The 18,434-nt window shown below is 43.8% G+C and overlaps 2 protein-coding genes across 7 annotated transcripts in view; one reads left to right on the top strand and one right to left on the bottom strand.

Moving 5' to 3' along the window:
* The window catches only part of MED12L (mediator complex subunit 12L), a 150,067-nt gene that overhangs the window by 58,951 nt on the left and 72,682 nt on the right, over nucleotides 1-18,434 (top strand). The window lies entirely within an intron of this gene.
* Nucleotides 12,663-14,974, bottom strand: GPR87 (G protein-coupled receptor 87). The gene is made up of 2 exons (XM_037407175.1): nucleotides 14,941-14,974; nucleotides 12,663-13,699 (listed from the first exon to the last, which is right to left on the bottom strand). The coding sequence occupies exons 1-2, from the start codon at nucleotides 14,972-14,974 to the stop codon at nucleotides 12,663-12,665; spliced, it is 1,071 nt and encodes a 356-aa protein (XP_037263072.1).

The raw sequence follows: 18,434 nt of genomic DNA, 5'->3' as shown, positions 1-18,434 counted from the left end.
ACTGCCGTTACTGGGACATGTTCCTTTAACTGAGGCTCAACATATCGGTGAGGGTTTTGGGCCGGGCAGGGGGCCCTGGAGAAGCCTGTTCCTTCCCCTGCTCATCATGGGGTACTATTTTAACTGAAGCATGTTTTGGAAAAATACAGACTCTGTTTCCGTTCTCATCCTCGTTCTGAATGTGGAAATTGGCTAGGCAGGAGTCATGCCTGTGAGCTGGGAGCCCAGTTTCACACTGAGAGACATGAGTCGTTGGCAACACAAGCTGTTTCTTCTTTACAGCTGGGCTGCAGTCTCACTGTGGCAGAGCTGAGCTTTGTGCAGGGCTGGAGGTGGCCCAGGCTCTCGGCTGTGTGACAGGAACACATCTCCAAAGGGTGAAGCGCTGCTGCTCCCTGCCCATGTTCGGCTGGGCCAGGGCTGCCACAGTCTCCTCGAGCACGCCTGCTGCCCGAAGTTGGCGCTGGGGCCTGCCCGTGCCAGCGCGCCGCCCTGCTGCGAAGCCCATTCCCTGGGAGGCCTTGCTGGAGCTGGCTGCTCTGGACTGCAGTGCGGGGTGAGGAGGCTTATCCAAGGGCAAGCCTGCCCCATTTGCCTCTGGCAGACCTTCTGCAGCTGCAGGAGGATGCACAAAGCTTTTTCAGGTGCTCCCCAGAGGGCACCTAGTCAGCCAAACTTTTCATCTCTTTCCATGCACCCTATTGTCATTTTTTGCAGCAAGGATGGGAGGAGAGGGTCAGATAAGGCTTTGGCTGATCACAAGTGCTTTAAAAACCTCTGGCCCTCTGAGACAGTTTGTAATTCATTCTAAAACACAAACAAAAAAAGCACCCTTTCTTTGTTTGGGTTTTTTGTTTTGTTTTGTTTGGGGGTTTTTTTGTTGGCTTTTTTTTTTATCTCTCCCCAGAAACAGCAACAGAAGCCTTGATATCCCTTCTGAGACCAAGGTCAACTTTCAGGGTGTGACCCATAATAAACTTTTTCCCATAGCTTCCTGATCTAAGCCTAAAATTAAAATAAGCAATGTTCCATTTGTGTTCAGATGAGAGCCTAGCAGAAGAGGAAGAAAAGTGCTGTCTGTCAAGATAACTGAGTTTGAAAGAGAAACGTAAAACAAAGGGTAAGAGGAACCTCTTGGCAAAGCAAAACTGTCCACCAACCTCAGTTAAACCTCTTCCTTCCCAGGGCAGTTCTCACTTTATATGCAGCACCCCAAACTTTCTGTTGAAGGAGGCCATTGTTCAAAGACCCAGCAAAAGGGAAAATTTGCGTGGTGAGAAAATAGCTTAAACATTCAAAAGTTGTTCCTATTGTTTCAAGCAACTGAGTATTTAACAAAGAACTGAATAACCTTTTTTGCTGATGCATCAGAAAATCAGGACTTGTGCCCGCAGCCAACAATTTGGATTGAACTACCAACCTTTGTGCAACAGAAATAGTCTTTCCTATGGGCTAATAAGGCAAACACATCACTGAAGGACTCGGCTCTGGTAAAATGCTCTTGTTTGAAGACTTAGCACCTCAAAGCAAACTGGCAGTGAATTCCAGGGCACAGCCCAGGCTGGTAGCCAGCTTTTCCAGGTTTCTTTCAGCTTTAATTACCAATGCTTTTTCCTACTTTCTTCTCCTCACCCTCCTGCCTGGCTGTTTTCCAAAGGTACCAGCACCAGGCTGCTTTCCCCACTTTCCTGTAACTGAAAGCTGGGTTTTTACCCTCTGTTGCTGCTTGAAAAGGAGCTGAGGAGCTGGTTACAAAGCAGATCTAAGAAGACATCAGGATTTCCAAGGGAGACTGCAGGTCTGGTATCACAACAGGCTTTTTGCAGAGGGATTAAAGATGCTACACTGTACAGTCCCTGCTGTTGCAGTTATGCTGAAGGTGCCTTTTGTTTCGTAGGCAGAGACAGAAGGAAGCACTATTTTTTAGTATGTTATTTCTAACCCCAATTTTTTTATTTCCCAGTTTCCTCAAAGTGGCCCAAAACCACCTATGAGCTTTCCATTGGCAGCAGAGGTGACTGTGCGCCGTGTTGGACCTGAAGGTAGTGATGTGGTATGGAAGTGGGGCTCCGGCCAGAAGAATGGCTTGGTTTTCTGGAGATGGCTCTTACACTTCAGCATGACCAGGGCTCATTAATGTTACTTGTACACGTGTGAGAACAGAAGTCCCTTCAGCCGCATCTGCATTACCAGTGTTAGAATGTCTCAGGCTTACTGCACGTGTGCTCAGTTCATGCCAGGAGGTGTGGATATGCAGAGCTGTGCCCTGCTCCTGTGTACAGCGAGCTTGAGCTAGATCTAGCTCTTCTCTGCAGTGCAGAGCAATTTCTCTTTCATGTTTTTCTGAAGCGTAGTGTTCCTTCCTGGGCTGGTTAGCTGATTTACAGTCCAATCATAGGCCTCCATCCCTGAATGATGACTCAGTAATTTGATATTTTTAGATCTATAAAATAGACTTCTAGCTAAGGTGGATGTGAGCACAGGTGTGTGATCTGGAGTATTTACGCTGACCTTGCAGTACTTCTGCCTCGAGGAAGGCAGGTCTCAGAGCTGTCCCGTCTCACTAGCCCACTGCCTTTTTCCTCTGCGTTGTACTGTCCTGGGACTAGTTTTCTGGGCAGTCTCACTGCTCTGGTTAGAGGGAGAAAAGCATCATGCTTATGTCTTTATCCGAGTATGAAAGAGATATCTTAGTTTTCTCTGGGATGCCATTGGTGAATAAGCACTCCACAAGGTCGTAACCAAATGACCATTAGGAAACAGGCGCATTCGAGTTCTGTGCATAGGCGTGCATTGTCTTTCTTTTTTGATGGAAACAGCTATGGAAACTTTCGGTCATGGGATTCTGTTGTCGTTTTGTTATAAATAAGAGCAGTAAACTTCCTCCGTGCTTTGCCTGCAAATTTCCTTTTTTAGTGTCATAAAATCCACAGACCCGGACTCTGCTCTGCAGTGTCTTGATTAGAAAGTCCATGCGATTATCCGTTGGCACTCTGAGTCGTTGTGCATTCAGTATCTTGTGCTGTCAGGAGATTCACCTGGTTAGATTTACACTTTAATTTTCATTACTAACCAGAGGTTTGCTGGCAATGTCACACCTGGCAGTCATCTGAGCAGTGTGGTGTCATCTTCCCCACTGTCTTGATCATGCAAGCCTCTGAGGCTGCACAGAATTGAAATGACCAGTTTGGGGGGGGATGCGCGCATATACCTTATTCTTCCAAAAAAGGTGCTTCTTCATGGAGAAACCTCTTGATTTTTACATGTGGTAGCCTGTTAGTCTCTGGCGAATGTAGGTACATGCGAAATCCCTGCAGTCATATCCATACCAGGCTCTGGGACTGCAAGACTGAAAGTGGGAACTGCTCAAAAGATTGACCAATTCTGTACTAAAGCAGCAAGTCTCATGCATTTATCTTCTCCCCTTACGTGTCGTCATCAGTCACGAGGTGTTCGTTTGTCAGTGGGACAGAACTTGCAGTTTAGATACTTCTGGCTTTTAATGAAAGCACGTGGGCAGGGTGTGACCTTAGCATGCACTGATCCCAGGCCAGTCAGAGCTGAAGCACAGAGCTGGAGTTGATCTTCAGTACGAGAGGCAAACTGTAGCACAGTTTTGATTGCATGCACGTTGCATGTTTAGATTTTGATTGCATGTTTATTATTCCCTGACTTTAAAAATTCCAGCTTGCTTAAAAGGGATTCTCAGTGCTTTCTAACACTGAGCTCCTTTCCTGAGGTCTTGTCTCAGATTGTGGTTGCTCTCGTGCTAGAAATGGGGCTTTGCTGTTGTACAGTAGATGTATCGCTTACTTTGGATCATAGTTGTTTGGATATCCTTTCCCATCCCTCATGCTGCTGCTGTGCTACACCCCCCCCCACCCCCCCCCACCCCCCACCCCGCCCCCAAGAAAAACTGGAGAATGCTTTGAAACGGAAAGTGAAGCATCTTGGTCTTGTCAACCCTGACAACATTAAAAGAAATGTCTTGTGTAATGTGCATATGGCAGGTATGGCTGTTACTTCTCAGCTGAGTGTAAAGATACATTGAACAACACGTGTGCTGCAAATTAGCGCTGCCTCTCCTTATTTCTCAACTTCGTGTAATGGAGTTCTGGAAGTTAGCACTTCTGGGGTTGGTGTTGAGTGAGTGAATGTTTAACAAACTGTAGTTTTGTATTGGCTTTTTTCCTCTGAAGAAAACAATACTAGCCCCGTACTTATGTAATATAATTGCATCCCCAGAATGAGAGTAGGCAAAAGTTGTTAAACGCAGCCTGCCTTTGATTGGAATCTTAAATTCATTCTTTCTAGACGAGAAATTTCTTTAGGTTGAAGTCAAAAGTTGTCGTTTAGTTCTTGCAAAGTCAAGGGTTGTTTTCTTTGCAAAATATTTATGGGGAGGTGAATGCAAAGTATTTTAAAATAAATTGAGTGGACCTTTGGGTGGCGAGTGTGACCCTGCTCCTCAGGTTTCCAGTATAGTGCTGTAACTCACTAGCTTATTGCCCAGAAGGAAATAAAGATAACTGTGTTTGCTTTTATTACCGAGTTAAGAACACAAGTTTGTATGTGTGTTTAATGTATTGAGGTAAAGGAGGAAAAGCTTAAAAACAACCCTCAAAATGCAACTTCTCATGTTAAATGTTTAAAGTGGTTCCAGTCGCTTTAAATAGCCATCCTGTGTTCAGTCTGGCTAGTGACATTTCCTTGCTCCCTTTCACTTCACTTTTCTCTGTTGTATTATTTTTCCATTTTGTTTATTGTTTAAGGCTTCTGATGACCATCATTGTACTTAAAACATGATACAAACTAAACAAAACACATTATCAGGTTTGTAATTTGAATGGAGTGATTCCACTGTATAGTTCTAGCAGACTATTGGCAGTGGAGTTTATCAAAAAGGCTGTGTGTGAGTAATTTTATATAGATGCAATAGTAAAACAGACGTGTTTAATATGCTCACATGCTCTTTTTGTCCAAAGTTGTCTCTTCAGTATTTATCATTATTTAAAACTTGATCATATTCTGATAGAAATACAAAATCGCTAAACTAACCCAACCAATATATTGAGTAACTCACAAATCAGTTTTTATGGTGGTCAGGAGTCATTGCTTAGGAAGAAAATAATAAAAAGGCAGACAGATAGTGGTGCCCACTCTGGTGGTGCTCTCACTGTAAAGCACTCGTTGGTTTATAGACGTCCAGAGCTCCAGGCTGTGCATGGAACCAGGATGCTTCATTGCCCTGGTACATTCAGGATCTTGTTTACATATATATTTTTTGCAAAGCTTGTTATCTTCTTCACCAGGAAAGGGGAAGACACAAAGTGAAATATGTAAGCCCCTGTGAACCATGCCAGTGCCGGTATGTATACCTTAAAAACGGCTTGTGGTGGAAATAGTTACAAGACTTCAGTTGAGGGTGGAATTTTAATTTAAAGCAATACACAGTGCAGATACAAGCCTAAGTTAAGAGGATGCTCGTTCCTGCTTAGCTGATCTCAGGGAAGGACACACCTGGTGTGCTCAGAGCAGCTGGCTCTCCTGACGATGGGGCTGGAGGGCTGTGCCACTGGTGGTCCTCAGCATTGCTTCGTGCAGGGAAGCTGCAGCGAGCTCTGGCTGCTGCAGAGTGTTTGAGCAATAGAGGCAAGGTACCATTGCTAGCGGACCAGAAGTGAAGTGTCACTGGGCTTCCTCTCTGAAGATCACAAGTAGCCAGTGTATGTTGGGAAGGGAATTCAATTCTAAGCAGGCAGAGTCATCTTGAATATAAATTGAAGTGCTGAAATGCGTGGATGCTATGTGGGTTTCTCTCTGAAAAGTTGTGTGGGTCTCATGATGCAGCAGACAGTTAAGCTTCATAGCCATTGATATGAAATTATTCTAAAAATGGTAATATGCGGAAAGATAACAGAATCCAAGCGTGAGCAACTTTGGGGATAACTTTTTCATACTTCATGAAAATATGTCGCTGTCAGATAGCCTGATGGCATGGCTGCACTTTCTGGTTTGAAATGTCATTCTTGGTTAAAACTTATTTGGAATTGTTAAACTAGAACTAAGTATGTCAGTCACAGTGCTGCCTCCAGTAAAAGATCGAAGTGTGCAGCTCTCCATGAGTATGTAAGTCCCAAAAGAAGGAAAAACGCAGTGTTTTCAAATGTAATCTGCTGATGGATTAAATGTTGCAGCACAGATAATTTTTTGCATGCTTGTGAGAGAAGTAAGCAGTTGTCCAGCACAGGGGATTAAGAGCTTAAAGGGTGGGCAGGATGTCTCAGCTCTGTGTACAGTTTCACTTCATTGGAATGACTCTAAACAGCAAGGCAAACTGGAGGGTCACTTTGTTATGCAGACATGGATATTTTCTCAAAATGCCAGCGAAATTTAATGTTTAAGGATCTAAACAGGTGTTATTTCCAAAGGGTTAGAAAGCAAGCAAGTGAGCATGATTACTAAGGAAGACCCCTGCTGTATATTGTATAATTTTGGTGGCTTAAAGGCAAACTGATAATGTATTTTACCGTTAGCTATACAAGTCTTTTTTTCCCCCCAAATCCAAAATTCACTTCTGCTGGTCTAGCTGGCATTTTGTTAAGAAAATAATTCTAACTTTTTGTCTGAGCTCAGTGCCTATGAAAAGAGACTTTTTTTGTAGTCCTGCTGATGGACTTGTGTATCGGAACTGGAAGATATACACACACATAGACAGACATGGGAGAAAACTGATGGCATATCAGAGCATGTCTGGTGACTGGAAGGGCAGATGGTGGTAGTGTGGATCTTCATGTGTCTGATGGCAGAAGTACAAGTTGGGGTGGCAGCTCTTGAAGCCTTTGCGAACAGGAATAGGGGTGACATTCAGACTTGGTTTTTTCTAAATGAAAGATCTTACACCAAACCATTGCCCTATATAAGCAGTATCTCTGGCTACTAATCTTACAGGTCTGCACCCCATTATCAAAACCTTCTAATTAAGTAGTCAGTGCTTCCAACCCCACTAAATGTGAAAACACATAGATTGTTTTGTATCTGTGGCCAAGCTTTTTGAATTGATAAAAGCAGGATGAACAAGATAAATATTTTTATAGAATAATCCTACTAAAAGGCATGCTAACTACAAAAGTACTGCAGGACTTCTGGATTTTGTGTCTTCCTGTAGCAAAGCTGCTGGCAAATATTTCCTGCACAGGGTCCAGTGGGGAGAGCTGAGAACACGGCTGAGACACATTTAAATAATCCCAGTCACAGTTGTGCTAGTTACACAATTATGATTGCTTGATTCATGAGATTGTGGTGTACGTCGGTACAAAGATGTTCTAAAGATTTTTTAGAACTTTTGGGGTTTTAGTTTCCTTTTTTAAGATTCCTAGGAAGCTGCAGTGATGGAAAGCTACAGTAAAGTTTATTCTAAAGAAACCTCAAAAGTAAAGAGCATAATGTATGTAGTGACAAAAATTCTGCACAGATAGCAGTCTGGAGCTGTCTCTTAAGTACATGTTCAAATAACATTTCTTCCAAAATAACCCCATGGCATGGAGAGTTCTGGCTGGGCTACTCAATTACAATTTAATGCAAAGCCTCCTAAATGAAGAAAAAGAGAAACAAAAACAAATATTCATGAATTGTGTGCTCCTTGCGTTCTTGGGTCTGATCTGCTGTCATGCCTCCACCTGGAAAACCCTGTTTCACTTATAGGGTCCTATAAAAAATGGGAGTCTCAGACTGCACAACCAAAATTTACATATGCCTATGTCCACACGTGGTTCTCTGAAGTGACAGTAATAGATCAAGGCCTGAGACTTTTCCTACAAACTTTCTTGTACTCTTTTCTTTAAAGAAGAACTTTTAAGGACTAAAATTCCATGTCAAATCCAGACAAATTATAGTTATCTGGTACTTGGGGAGTAGGAGATTGTTTTATAATTCATTTTTAGCCCTGGGAAAATATTTCACAAATGCTATCATCAAAGAACTGTTGTATATGTAAGTGTGTGCAAAAAACAGTGATAAAGGATTATCACACATACATCCTGTCAAGATAAAGTAAACTTATTTTGGGGGTTATTTTACAGTGAAGTGTTGTATGCATCCAAGCTGTCAGGCTTCAGAGCAGAGACTCATTTTGGCTGGCCTGTGTGCTGGGAGTGCATGGCTGCATCGTCTCTTTGTGGTGCAGGAGTTCATATGGATGCCCCACTGCTCCCTTGTGGGCCTACACTTCCCAAAACTACTGGTTGCTTTATCTCTTTGGTTCCCTGGAAAGGGTATCTTTGGGTTGATCTTTGAAGGGCATCACCCCGGGTGCAGTTGCTTTGGATAGTAGATTTTTTGGTAGTAAGAATCCATACTAGGGAACAGCAGTACTGTTCCTCTTAGGAGGAGATCCTATCTAAATGCAGCCTTTAGTTAAAAAATGAAGTGGGTAGTGAGAAAGTGTAGTATGTGCTTGTGCACATCCTGTAAGGGGAGTATGCTGCATGCTAGAAGAGATGTGGGTGGCCATCTGATCATGTTTTCAGCAGTCACTGAGCTTCACCATTTGGTGTGCAGGCTTGCCTGCTGTGCAAGGGGAGAATCCTGCACACCTGGTCTGCAGTCTCCTTGCCTGGCCTTTGTGGTCCCTGGTTACGGACAAACAGGCATGTTTTCACTGAAGTATCTCTTTGGGCTTTGCTGGAGTTGGGTAGGTAGTCCACCACCTGCCTGGAAAAAGGTTACAATTCTGAGAGGGGTTCAAGCTCTCTTGCTCTGCGTACGTATGATGAATCCTATAGAGTGTGTCTGTGTGTACATACATTACACATAGAAATACTCTGCTGTACTATATATTGAAAATATTGTCTAGGGAGTCAGGATATTTCAGTTTAATCTTAGGTGTGTGCTTATTCTGTGATCTGCTTCTGATAGGACTTAGTTCAGTGAAGTGTGTGGGAGACAGACTCAACTGTCTGTTGTTTACGGTGAGGAGGAGCTAGAGCATGCTGAGAATGGAAGATCCTGGGTGAAACCAGGTATCGGGGAGACTGGTGGAAGCGCATAGCCTGTCTGTGGTTGAGCAGCCTTAAGTCTAGCAGGCCATGAGCATCAGTTCCAATGGTGCAATTGGCAAAGGTTTCTGAGCAGTAGTGGGCAATGAAGGTGGGAAGAGCCATCTTTACCTGTAGCACCGTTACTCTGCAAATAGCCTGTCCACTAGTAACAGGCTTAGCTGTAGTCCCATCTAGTAAGGGGTGCAGTTGTTCACAGTTTTGACTGCGCAGTCTAACATCTCTCTCCAAGCAGATGTAAAACCTGTTGTAATGGGTCTGCATGCCTTCTTGCAAGACAAAAGGTGGTTTTGGGTAAATCAAGATAAGCTTTATATTACATAGAAAAATTCAGCTCAAGAAATTAATACTGGAGAAGACTTTAAGAAAGTAAAAATACAATGATACCTATCTGTCTTGCGTGCTGAGCCCATGGAGCACATCAGGGAATGTGCAGTAGCATGACCCAACTGCCTTAGCCTTACTGTGGGGTAATGTGCACGTGGACAGGAGGGCACAAAGTGGGGAAGTTGCAGCCTCATAAGTAAATAAGCTTGTTACTGGGAGATGTTGTGTAGCCATATCCTCTAGTGGAGAAGACAAGCTGTGTGTACCTGCCTGTTCCTGTAGCCTTGGGAGTGTTGTCAAAGTGTTAAAAGGGGAATAGGTGCAAAGCAGAGACCAGTGGTGTATGTGTATATATGAATTTAATGTGCTAATTATTGAGCACAATTTAACAAGCCATACACCTTTCTGTGATTTGATTTACTATTACTTACAATGTAAAAGGGAGACCAGATGCACTTGGTCTTTATTTTCTTTAACCACATAAGACCTAATAAGGGAGTCTTTGGTTATTAATGCCTTTGTCTATGTAACTGATCTCCAGTCCTAAATATTACAATTTCACAAAACCAATGCAGTGTGCTGTTCATTTACGAGAATTTAAACTATGCAACCCAGTTCCAAAAGTGGCTCTCTTCATTTGGTTTTGTATGTGCATAGACCCCTAAGAGTTCAAGATGGCAAACTTTATCCCAGAACTAGTCTTTGAGGTTGTGTGTGAACATAGTTTTCTACAGAGCTGATTGGAAAGCAGGGTTTATTCTGTGGTATTTTAGCCATTTAAAGTATTTTTATTTAAAGTAGGATAAATATACAAAATATCCTATCTTCCTTTCCAGAAATGATCTCCCCTGAACAATGTAAGTTGTTTCAGAATACTTGCATTAATCCAAATATATTATCCAAACATGATCTTACACTTAAACTTTTTCATTATGTATAAAACAGAATCTAAAACTAAACTGTTAAAAAACCCCAAAGCCAACCCCTTGTTTCAGCAGAAAACTTCATCATGCAGTGTTCCAATGCAGTATTTTGCTTGTTACTTGAATGCTGCATTTTCAGGATTTTCTTGTCAAAATGTTTTTGTTAAAAGGAAGTCCTTATGTGAGTAAAGTGCTTGCTGATGGACTATTGCCATCTTCTGTTTGCTCAATTGCACTACATTGCACAAGATACATATAAAAATTGATTGTTCAAAACACCTGTCAGTTCCTTGCAATTTGTATTTTTTAGGTTGGCTCTTTATTTTTTGTATGAGCAGCTTTTACTCCAAACGATTCTGCTTTAATCCCCAGTGAAGTACAGGACAACATGATTCATATAAACATTGTTCTGTTTATAGGATTAAATACAAACACATCCTTGTAGCCTCAGCTCTGTAGTGGACAGGCTGAGTGGCCAAACTTACCCTCCCTGCTGATTTCTGCGGTGCCGCAGAGGGTGCCTGGGGAGGTGGCAGGGCAAGGGGAGGAGGTGTCGGGGCTGTGCAGCGCAGTGTTTGAGCCTGGGGCTGTCCCTGCTCCGCTCCTGCCCGGGCTGCTCCTGGAGCGCTGCGAATTCATGGTCGTGTTAGCCAAGAGCGACTGAATTCATGCTCCTGGGGGTGGCTCCCCACACCTCTGCAAGTCCTGCTCCCAGCCCTTGGGGAGCTCGTCCCTGGGGAGCCCGTGCTCACCCTGTCCCTGCCTTCTGGGCTGGAGCCCCTGGCTGAGCTGCTCTGAGCTTGCTGGGGAGCACTGGAGGCAACCGTGGCCCGTGCCCTTTGGTGGGAGATGGCCTCCTTTGAAGAGTGCAGCTATGAAAGGAGAAGGAACTTGTCTTTTTGCCTCTGCCTTGCCCTGAGAGGTCCCTGCACCATGTCCTGGGGTAGAGGAGCTGCTGGAGCAGCCTTGGACCCTGTTGTGGCTCTCACCACCATGTTCGTGTGGGTGCCCCAGCCAGCTTGGCTGCCTGCCCCGCTCTGCCATGACGAGCTGGTGCAGAACCAGCTCGGGAATGTGTGCACAGCAGTTGCGACAAGCGGTGCCCTTGTTGTTAACAAGTCTGGAGTACCTGCCAGAATCACACTGAAACGACTTGAGGTCTCCCAGCCAACAGAGCTCTAGTGGGGACTCTCCAGGGCTTGGTTTCTTCTTTTAAATAATGTAGCTGTTAGTCAACACTTTGTCCTGTAGCAGCTGCTGTGTTGGCCTTTTATTATTCCTTTTTTATTTTTGCCTTGATTTTGGATCCTCTCCTTTAATATTTCCTCTGCTCTGGTTGTGTGTACCATGTTGTAAAATAATACCATAAAGGTGTTGCCTGAGCTGCCCTCCAAAAATGAATTTCACATGCTTATTGCACACTATTATTGTTTCCAAGAATTGAAAGCAGCTGAAGTTATAAATAATTTTGAATTTAAAAAAAATCCTAATGCTTCAAGTCTTATTTGTGTTGTATGAGGCAGGCATAGAAAGTGCTGGGAAATGGAATTTTCAGTTTGATGTTGATTGCTTAGTCTTGTCACATGCAAGTCTGTCAAGGGACACTTCTTGTTGTGCCCTCACTTAGAATGAGATTAATGGGAATTAAAAGCTGTTTTAACAGTCTTTTTCTTTGTTTGGTGGGTTCTGGCCTTTTTTCTTTTCTTTTTTTTTTTTTTTTTTTTTTTGAGATGAGACTTAAACGAGGGTCGTGTGTAAATTTTTTATGTTTGGTATTTTGAAAGGGGTGAGAAGCACTTTGCTAGGTTTGATCTGTGGACGAGATGGTGCTGCCAGTGCCACGAACGCCCGAGAGGGAAAGCTGAGAGGTGGTCGGCCAGCAGCAAAACACTTTTGGCAGACCGAGCCCCATGGCTGCCCTGCCAATGGGCACACAGGGGTCTCCACAGGAGCATGGGCCGCCTCTTCGCCTTCACCTGCTACAAGCCCTTCTGCAGCCATCCACTGAACCCCGAGGATGTTGGATCCCACTCCAAGGCCAGAGCTTGTCCATCTTGGCTGGGGCCTCCTGGAGCTCCTGGTTTCTGAGCTGAGGCATCCTTAGCTTGTGCTGGCCTTTAAAAAACCCCCACCCACCCACCCAAAACAACCCCCAAACCCCCTCTGAAGTGAACGTGATCTCTGTGTGGATTTAAGCTTTTGAATTTTGAGATGGATGTTAGTAAGCTGCAATGGAAAATCTGTGTATGTCTGCACGTTCCTTAATGAACTTCCATGGTCAGATACTCAAAGATACCTTTTATTTACATGATATACATACACCCTTGCAAATTATCAAAAGTCTGTGGGTGTGGCTTCAGACATCAGTGTATTCATGGTATATGCGCACTTCTGATCTTCTAACACTCTGAAGTGATCTGATACTCTCACTTCTGGTTCTCATATTTGATTTTCTAAACAGCCTTCGTGAGAATGATCTACACATGAAAAAGTAAATTATTGGATCCAGACAGACATTGCATGCGGACAGGAACAGTGTCATTTCCTTACAATAATACAAGATTTTATGTGCAGAGTCATCTAAAATTTTATCTAGATGGCTGAAAGTAAAGGGTATTCTGCACAAATGATATGGCAGAAAGCAAGTGAAAAATACAGCCACGACAACCCTTATACTTTGATTATGCTTTCTCTTTCTGCTTGATGAGCTAATGAATTGTTTGCTCGATTTATAAATGTACCTGGATATCGCAATGTAGCATCCTATCAGTACTATCAGCACCACTACAAACATGCAGGTGTTGATGTAAATGACAGCTGTGTGCCACTTGACTCCCAGTGGAGATTTCAGCTTTATGCAGTCATCTATGTTCTTCTTTGTTGGGTAGCCATTTGTAAGAATCAGGTTTGGTAAAGCTAGGAAAGCCATTACAACCCAAACGCAGGCAGATAAGATCTTGGTGAAAGTGATGCTATACATCCTGGAGTCTCCAAAAGGCTTCACTACTTTCAGGTAGCGGTCAATGCTGATGAGTCCGAGGAACACAATTGTGGTGTACATGTTTGTGTAAAACAGAACTGTGGTGTATCGGCACAGGAAGGAGTTGAAGTGCCATGGTCCCAGCTGTGAGTCCTGGATTATCTTGAATGGGAACGTCAGTGTCATTAGAAGATCTGCAACCACAATGTTTTTGAGGTAAAATATAAAACTTGTTTTATTTCTTATGTGGAAAAAAATCCACACTGCTAGGCCATTCAGCAAGATGCTTGCCAGGAAGATGATGAGGTAAAGCACAGGCAAGACGATGGTGGTGAATTCGTTGTGTGTGGAGTTCCCAAGTAAGCCTGCTGTGGAGTTGGATGAGGTACTGTTGTCTTGGCTCAGACGATCATCTGTGTGAATGAGGGAAAAGAAGTTTAAAGTATGTTTCTAGTGTTCTACAAACGGGGCCATTCTAGAGCCACCCTCTAGAAAATGTCCCATCTCTGGGCAATTCTGGAGGCTGCTCAGATTAACCAGCCTGGAAAACCTAGGTTTTAAAACAGTGCTCTGAAGTAATGCACGTGTCAAACAAATGGCTTGCTAGCCTCTGAGCACAGCATCTGTGCTTCCTGCTGAAATACAAGGGTGCTTTGGCACATAGTTTGACAGCAAAAAAAAATGCAGGGTGTGAGTGTGTATATATTCCCAAGGTTCCTGTGCTGCCCACAAGCTCCCTGCCTGGCCTTCCTGCTGCCCTGAGGAGACCAGAAAACCCAGCTCGATGGGTGAACGCTGCTTGGCAGCTCAGGTGAGGCCCAGGCTGGGTGCTGTGCTGTGTGCGGGGCTGGTCCCTGCCACGGGCTGCTGTGGCTGTGCCATGGCAGCCACCCGCTCCACTGCAGCACGGGGATGTGCTCCATGGGCACAGCGGGTGTGCCATTTTCGGGGGGCTCTGGTTGGCGCTGGCTGCCATGCGGCAGGGGCGATTTGTGCACATAAACATTTCTTTGCAATATTTGAAGAAACACGGAGGGAATTCTCTGTAGAGAGAGCCAGTGAATCCAGTTAGCGAAATGTGAGAAGGATTTGAGATCCCATAACCCACCTGCCATCCAGGTGGAGCTGGGCGCTCCCTGCTGCAGGATGGGGTCTGCAGTGACCATCGTACTGCATGGGGTGTGGGTGGGTGCAGCCGTGTGCCAGCACATCGGGGATGAACTATTAATCACAATTACAGGGTGTCAGCTGTTGTCTGTCTTGACAGAATGCAACTCATGAGCCAAGGCAATCTGTTTACCTAAGGGATAGGACTCTGGATCCAGCGACTCTTCAGGCTTATTAAAACACTCATTTAAATCTTAGTTTACTGAACTGTATTTAAAAATCAGTCTCTAGAGATTTTAAGATTTCATGTGTAAATGTTTGTGAAAATACTTGATTTGTCTCATAAAACTGTATCACATTTTATTTCAAATTGTTCATACTCTGAACTTGGCTGGTGTGGTAAACCGGGACTGACACCCACAGTGGCAGCACTCAGCAGTATTTAGACAGCCTTTACTGAAATGACTGGCTTCTTTAAAATGTTGGTAGGAACTGACGGTAATACAGTAAACACATCTCAATCGCGAAATTTCCAACAGTATTTTACCTGGCAGTTTTCCATAAGACAAATTGTACCCCATCATTTGTGTTGCTGTAGGTTTTCAGCTGAAGTGCTTTTCAGGAGTCCCACTGGCAGCTGTAGATCCAGGATGCGGCATGAGCAGTGCCAGCATTATGTTCTGGGGAAAATAAATGGGAATTAAATCCAAAGCAAAACAGAAGACCCCACCTTTCTCTCCCCAGCATGGCAAAAGCTTTGTGAAATAGGCATCCTCTAGAATTCCCAGTGAAAGGGCTGAGGTGTGCTGATGGCCAGTCTCTGGATGCTGCACAGCTGTTCTGCTATTGAGGTCTTCATTGCCACATCTTCACTGACAGCTGGGCATCCACTGCATCATTGCAGGCAGTCCTGCCACATTAGTTTTCATAAGCCTATCAGTTTTACTGTGTACAACTATTTCCCTTTCTCCACTTCACTAACAAAACTGTGCTGGAGCCTTATTGCTATACTTAGCAACATTATTCTAATTTCCAGCCCAACTGTCTCTGTGGACACTTTCATATATTCTTGTACCAGTTCCTTTCATTTAAAGAACCCATCTCCATATCTGATACTTAGCCCTGTGTGTGCTTCTTGCTCTGCTGAGACTTCGCTTACTGTGGTGAAGCAAGCCCAGACCCTTCTTGTATTTCTGCAAGACCTGAAGATACCAGCCGTTCTCTGTATCTGCTCCAGTTAAGATAAGCTTCCTTAAATCCCACAGACAAATACTGTGCACTGTTTTACAAATGAGGTTTAAGAAAATCTTGTTTCATGGTGATTGGGTTCTTTGTCGCCACTGAAACACTTCATTTAATGTTTTCTGCGATCTTACTTCCTCAGTTCCTCCTTAGGTCTGCATCAGGTACGTGACAAATGGTTGTGCTGGGATCAGCTCTGACACGCTGTCTTTCCCCTCGGTGCTTTGCAGAGATCGGTGCCAGTGTGCAGCCAGCTTTTTTGCTGTCCTTAGCTGTGTTATCTTGCATGGGTGTTTTGTCCCAGCAAACTCCAGTTCAACTTTAACTTCTGTAAAAATACATTGGATTTCAACTTTTTAAAACTTGTCTTCTTTATTTTGATTTCTGTCAAAAAACTTAGACTAAACCTTTCCAAAAACTTGGGCTGTGGCTAGTGAGCCTCTAACAGCCTGGCCAAGAATGTTCTATTCGTAAATTGGTTCTGGATTTAATAGTCTCCAGGTGGGTATTTCTACACCACCCTTCTCAGCTTCAAAAATAGGTTAGTGTTCAAGTATTTGCAAACATGCCATCCCAGTTACTGCAGTAGGTGAAGTTTGCCTCCTTGCTGCCAGAGCATGCTGGTTTCATGGCCTCATGCCTTTGCTATGAACTGCTGCTGTAGCAGTGGGTTTCTTACTCCGTAGTAAAGGCCCTTGACCTTACTCCTGGCATCTTTTGCTTAGACCGCCTTTGTTTGTTTTTGATCTTGGACAGTGATGGATGCCTGAGAGTGGCATTTTTTTAAAAAGTTTATCATCTCCCACTTCTTTAAGTAAAAAAGTTTCAGACATAGTTATGAGATATGTGTGTATAATTTTATAGTCTATCCAGCAAACCAGGATGGAAATTTTAAGTTCCTGTTCCTTTCTCATGGTTTTGAATGAAATGCTTCAGAAGCCAGCCTATAGGAAATACTAAAAACCTGCAAATCTCATTTTATGCTATAATGGCTTTATAATGTTTTGATATTGTTCAAAGGAATGTTGACATTGCTAATTCATAAGACTGCATTCCAGATTATTGCTTTACTCACACAGTATGCAAATGCATTAATTTTTCCATGCTTCACTTTCTGTTAACAAGTTTTAGTAGGAAAACCAGAAAAATAGTTCAGATGTTAGCAACTACACTGGACCTGACTGTCTCTCATATGGGAATGAATAGATGATAAAATTACTGAAGCGCTTTTGGAGATCTAAACTTGTTTTATGTGATTATCGCTGTTATGAACTGTGCAGAGTTGTCGCTAGATGGCAGTGAAGCAAATAATTACATTTAAAGCCTTAGCAAAAATTCTAATTCTAGTATTTTAAGCTTTGTATTGATTTAGCTTCCTATCTGGCATACTTTGCTCTGATAACAGCTGGGATCCATAATGAGATTGTCAGGGGTATTGTAGATACTTGTAGATATTGTGTTTTCTCTTGGTCTGAGAAGCAGTAACCTATCGCTTTTTTGCTGTTGTTTATGATTTGCAGCTATCCTTTTTTTTGCCCAGGAGGCACTGAGATCAAAAGAATATATGACTTTATGAAAAGATGCATATCTGTCGTCTTAGGCAAATGAGATGCTTATTTCCGTGCTTTGCGGAGTTCCTTTTAAGTCTGTGTAATTCCTGGTTGTGGTCCCTGGAAAGCTTTGTTTTCTCAGGCTCTTCAAGCGCTTACTCTCCCAGATCCCTCATCTAGAGAAGTTAGTAAAGCATTGGGAGTGTTGCCTGAGATTCAAGGCAGTGCATCTGTTGACTCCTGTGTTCCTATGCTATAACGCTGGGAAATACTGCAGGGTCTGATGGAGCTGAGGATCAGGTCTGTGCTAAATGGACTTTTCATGCACTATCCATTACTCTAGATCCTGAAGGGATTTGCTCTAAATCCTGTCAAAGAAGGCTTCTTCCTTTTTCCACCATTCCATCCATCCTTTTAGGTGGATGTTGTCACGAAGAGACCGTACAAATCTAACACCAGGTAGTATCTGTGAATGCCTCTTCACGTACGGACAGCCCCTGTGCTCTCCAAAGGTTCTTTCTCTTAAAGGTTCTGAACTCAAAGGTTCTCTGTCTCAGAAAACCGGTGGATGTTTTCTGACGCTGGTGAGAAAGCTCCCTTGCTGCAGGGGATCTCTGCCTAGCTGCCCTCTGGCCTCTCCCTGCCTTGCTTGTGCTGTTCTCATTCCTGTCTGCATTCTGTGCTTTGCCATCAGCAGAGACAGGCCATCCACAACGTCCTTGAGACTCTCAAGCCCCTGTTCAGTGTGGATCAAAATGCAGTTTCCTTCCTCCTTGTAGGTAGTGTCTTGTTTCTCAGGTACTGCTCCATGAATCCACTGGGCTGTTAGTCTGAGTCTTGGGATGCAGCCCATAGTTTTATAGCTGAAAACTACTGCAGAGGATGGACTGCAGTCACTTGGACCAGAAATGGCTAAATCACTGTAAGAAAAGGCTCTGCATGGACAGGCATGTTTTGTGCCATTCTGGGGAAAGTGTTACAGTCCCTGGTCTCTGACGGGCACACCTGTGACTCTCAGGGTTTAATAGTATGAGCCCTGCTCCTGTGCTTGTCCTGCAACTTTGCTCAGGTGCTTATCTCCTCAGTCTATGCAAAATCTATGCTTGCTGAAGCAGCCTGGCTGCTCGCTTGTTGGGCTCGGTTTCCCTTCCAGAGGCAGTGTGGGAAGGTGCTGCATGTGGGACAGGAGCAGCAGCACCTCATCTCTTAAGCAGCGCTGGCTTGAAATGCATACTTTTAGCAAATCCCT

Source organism: Falco rusticolus, chromosome 13, assembly GCF_015220075.1.
Source record: "Falco rusticolus isolate bFalRus1 chromosome 13, bFalRus1.pri, whole genome shotgun sequence".
NCBI lineage: Eukaryota > Metazoa > Chordata > Aves > Falconiformes > Falconidae > Falco > Falco rusticolus.
Note: the sequence above shows the minus strand (reverse complement) of the source record. Positions and strands in the feature narration are given on the sequence as shown.